The 4384-nt window shown below is 55.3% G+C and overlaps 1 protein-coding gene across 1 annotated transcript; it reads right to left on the reverse strand.

Annotated features, from left to right (window-relative positions):
• Positions 1–720: 720 nt before the first annotated feature.
• On the reverse strand, positions 721–3390 carry CORC01_04054 (OPT family small oligopeptide transporter; the record flags this gene model as incomplete). The annotated part of the gene is made up of 5 exons (XM_022615702.1): positions 721–798; positions 891–896; positions 958–1082; positions 1144–3061; positions 3121–3390. 5 exons carry the CDS (start codon positions 3388–3390, stop codon positions 721–723), a joined length of 2397 nt encoding a protein of 798 aa, XP_022477879.1.
• Positions 3391–4384: the final 994 nt, after the last annotated feature.

Here is a 4384-nt window from a genome sequence, read left to right on the forward strand (position 1 = left end):
AACTGGAGCGTGCCGGCATAGGCCTGGAAGGGGCAAAGGCCCACAGGTTGTGATAGTTCAGGACGCGAGGTGAAGGCGAAAAACCTAACCCAACCTCGATGCGAGAAAATTGGCATTGTGAGGAGGTCAGACACAGCCTCATGAATTGCATCAGCACATCACTACCCTAATTGTTGATTCTGAAAAGCACTTCAGATGTGACGGACAACATTCCATTGCAAATCAAAAACCCGTGTCAAACTCGTAGCCACGTCCGTAATCTTTTCAGCGCTAAACACCTTTGTTGGTTTACGTATCACAGGGTGATTTGTTCGATTGAACCGTGGTGACGAAGGGTCAATTAACTTGTATTGATCTCTGCGTGAAGAGGAAAAGAGAGGTTCCAACCGTGGGTTGGATCGCCGGTTGAACGCTGATATAGAGACCCTCAGGTGGCCCCTGCGCCGGCACTGACTCGAGGTCGAATTGGGCTTCCAATCCGACAATATTATTCGGTGCATTGGAAAGCGTCAGTGAAAGTCGGCAAAGAGGTCACCGGTCATTCGCGGTAAAATTGAACTTGGGTGTCTTTCTTAAAGAAGGGATATCTTTTCATTGTCATAAGATTTGTTACGCTCCAAGCCGACTACTTTGAGTAGTGGCATCTCCAATATCAATATTATCACACATTATGTACTAATTTTAAACAAAACACGCAGACATGTTACTGCCTCTCTTGATCTACCAGTGGGTAGGGCCGATGGTAGAACCATCGTCGGGCAAAATCTTTGTGACGGCAGCACCGTTCGCGTCGAGGTTCTGTCAGAAGAGTTAGTATACACAACGAAATCGGAAAGGGAACTCATGAAGAGGAGCTTCAAGTCCAACGGGACGGAAGGAAGTTGGCTTACGTTGTTCTGTTTCGAAAATGTTAGCATGTGAACCACAATAGAAAGGGGGAAGGCAAGCGATTCGTACAAATACAGTGTTACCCCACCAATCAGGGAAGTTGGTGTTGGAAAGACCCAGAGCAAGGCCAGAGATGACGATGCAAAGAGCAGTGCCGATATCGAGGGCTCCGGAGAGGAGGTAGTTGTAGCGAGCTGAGGAACAGGTTAGCACAACGTGATATCCAAGACTAGTTAATTTGGGAAATAGACTTACTCCACCAGCCGAAGTAGCGGCCGCGGATCCACCAGTTGAAGATGAGACCGACAATAACCCATTGGCCCAACCACCAGGTGGTGGCAGGGGGAATGTTGCCAGCGGCACCGAAGATGGCAGGGAAGAAGACGTAGCGGAGGAAGCTGCGGGGGAAGCGGCGAGCAAGGAAGAACTGGATGACGGGCAAGGCGGCACCAATGAGCCAGAAGTAGTTGACCCAGGAGTAAAGCTGGCCGGCACCGAACATGCGGCGGGGTCCGATGACACCCCAAATGACACTGGCGTTGTAGAACGTGCGAGCGCCGGGGCAGGTGAGGCCCTGGGCCTGGTGGGGGGTGCAAATACCCTCAATGTTGCCACGGAGGAAGTTGTAGGAGGCGATCTGGACGAGGGACAGCCAGACGACGGCAAAGGTCTGGGCGGCGAACATGGTGCGGGGAGGGATCTTCATGTAGTGGCCAACCTTCATGTCAGAGACGTACTGCAGACCGTTGTAGCAGAGCATGTAGCCCCAGGACTTGAACAACATCATGGCGACGGGGCGGCCGGGGGACATGTAACCGATAATCATCTCAGTGATGACATTGAGACCGGTCTGCTGGTTGGTGACAGCCTGGATGATACCGACGGGGAGAATGAAGAAGGCGCCGATGATGATGCAAATGATGTAGGCCCACCAGGTCAAATGGGTACTCCAGACCTGGGAAGCGATCATGCCAAAGGCAAAGCTGATGCCGAACATGATCATGAACCACCACTCGGGGGCCTCCTTGTATCGGCGCATGAGCTTCAGGTGGATATCAGCCTCTTCGTTGGAGGCAGAGCGAGTGCGGTCGATAATGTCGCGGCCATAGAAGAGACCGACGTGAACGAGGGTGCTGATGAGACCAGCGAAGCCCATGCCGTAAGACAGAGAGAAGGCGGGACCCAGGATGAGAGGAGAGTAGTCCTTGTAGGCAGTCTCGTTGAAGGTGAATTCGGGAGTCAAGATGCGGCTGGTGTTGTAGGTCTGGGCGAAGTGGTCAAAGTTGGTGTTGGCGCTGATCGGGAGGTAGCGGTAGAAGTCGGGTCCGCCCCAGGCAAGACCGATGCAGCCAATCATCATGATGATGATGCCGGCACCGACGTTGGCAATGGCGAAAGCAGGAGTCTGCAGGGGGGAGAGCAAGAAACCGGAAACGGTACTCCAGTCGAAGGAGATGGGAATGAGACCGAGGCCGGTCTGACCACCGAAGACCTGGTTGACGACGACGTTGTTGGGGGCGATCCAGCAGACAAAAGTGAAGACCTGAAGGAACTGGGCAAACACCTCGGGAATCCACTCGTAGACAAAGGTAGCGGCAGCCACAATGAGGAAGAACTTGTAGCGACCGATCCTCCAGCCGTTGGTGAGGGCGGGATCTGAAGACGAGTGATCGTGAAGCGAGTGCATGACGGTGGTGGTGATGAGATTGGCAGGCCAGACCATGGCGGCGGGCCAGACGAGGTAGCGGCGGAGGATACCGGCGATACCCAGACCCATAGCTTGGGTTGAGATGATGAGCAGGATCTGGAAGCCCCAGCCAAAATATTGCTTGTAGAAGATCTCCTGGGCGAGGAGAATGTCGATGGCGTAACTGGCGGTGGCACCGGCAGCGGTCATCATGGTGATGACGGTGTGCTCCTTGACGTTGAAGGGACCAGGGTTGGTGTTGAGCTCGTGTCCGAAGAGGTTGAACTTGAATTCCGGGGTGAACTTGGCGCAGGCACAGCCCAAGGGGTAGGAGATTAATTGCACCACGGTGGAGGTGATGATGATGGGCGATCGACGGAGACCGAGGAGAATGTTGCAGGCGGCGATGATTGTGCACATGATGGCACCGATACCCCACGCACGGATGGTGTTGATGGGCAGGTCAGTGTCGTCAAAAGGTTGAACCTGAGAATGTGAGTCATGATGCCCGTAACTAGACCAGAGAAGTTGATGAAAACACCTACCGAAGCGCGGACCTCGGGGTACGGAGAGTCCTCGTGGAGAGCAGCCTCAACGGCCGCCTCCTTCTCGTAGTCGCCAGACTGGACGGCGGCGTCGGCGGCATCAAGCTTGTCAATGTCCAAAAAGGGATCCCACTTATGGATCTTCTTGAACTTCTTGAGCTCGGCGTCCGGGTTGACGGTCTCGAGTCCGTTGGCATCGACGCCGGTCGAGACGGCGTCGACCACGATGGGCCGCTCTCCGACCTTGCCCCTCCACTTGCTGAAGGCCATGGTTGGCAATCTTTCAGTTGCTGTTTCCGGGTTGTTGAATTTGGGGGTTCACCCTGAGTTCTCAGTAGAATGGAACTCAAAGGGGGGAGTGTCTGGTCGTAGAGCGAGTGGGCTGAAGAGACCAAAATCGAGCACGACGAGGGAGGCGCGTCGGGTAGTATTTAGATGCGTCGCACATCCAGGGCCTCGTCGATGGACTCCATGATCGGTTGCCATATCGGCGACCAGTGGGCCGAGATAAGGACCTGCCTAATGGAGTCAGTCGTTGACGAAGCGGGCCAACCCCTGGCGGAGCATCGGGCGATACGAAAAGTCTACTTTGTAGATATTGCGCTGAATGCAGCGGAAGCTTGTTTGGATGAGAGGAGGGTGTGTGTGTCTGGTGTACCCTACACCACACCGGTAGCTTGACCTTGACAGGCGCACTGACATGCCCGATAAACGAAATCGCCCCTGCTGTGTACCAATCGCTCGTCGTCCAACGTCTCTAGCTTGGGTTTGTTCTTCCTCGCCACCGTCTAGAAGGGCGGGATGGGTTGGTTCTGGCTGCTTGAAAGACGTGTGATCGTGCCGTTTGATAGGATACCACGGCACGCAGAGTCAACCGACCAACCGGCCAACCCGCGTCCGACACCCTCGCAGACTCCAGAAGAACCACCACGGTTCGAGGTGAACGGGCTGGAGTGTGGGAGGGGTTCTCTGGGGGTGGACACATTCCGCCCGTGTCTTCTCCACCCCCTGATAGGCCTTTCTCGGTGGCCACCATGACTGGAGTAAACTAGGTACGGTACTGCCGAGTGTCGACCGTGCGGTCACGGAGCTTGTCCGCCTCCCAGAAACGGCCAAGAGGCCTCTTGTCATTCGATGGTTAGGCCAGGGCCAGGGAGCGCCGTTTGGGCGGGAAGGGCGTTGGGGCGTTGGCAATTGATCCATCCCGCTGCCACATCCTCCGCTGCCGCCGCCGGTCACCGCCGCCTCCCAACCTCTGGTATTG

Source organism: Colletotrichum orchidophilum (assembly GCF_001831195.1).
Source record: "Colletotrichum orchidophilum strain IMI 309357 chromosome Unknown Scaffold_25.1, whole genome shotgun sequence".
Lineage (NCBI taxonomy): Eukaryota > Fungi > Ascomycota > Sordariomycetes > Glomerellales > Glomerellaceae > Colletotrichum > Colletotrichum orchidophilum.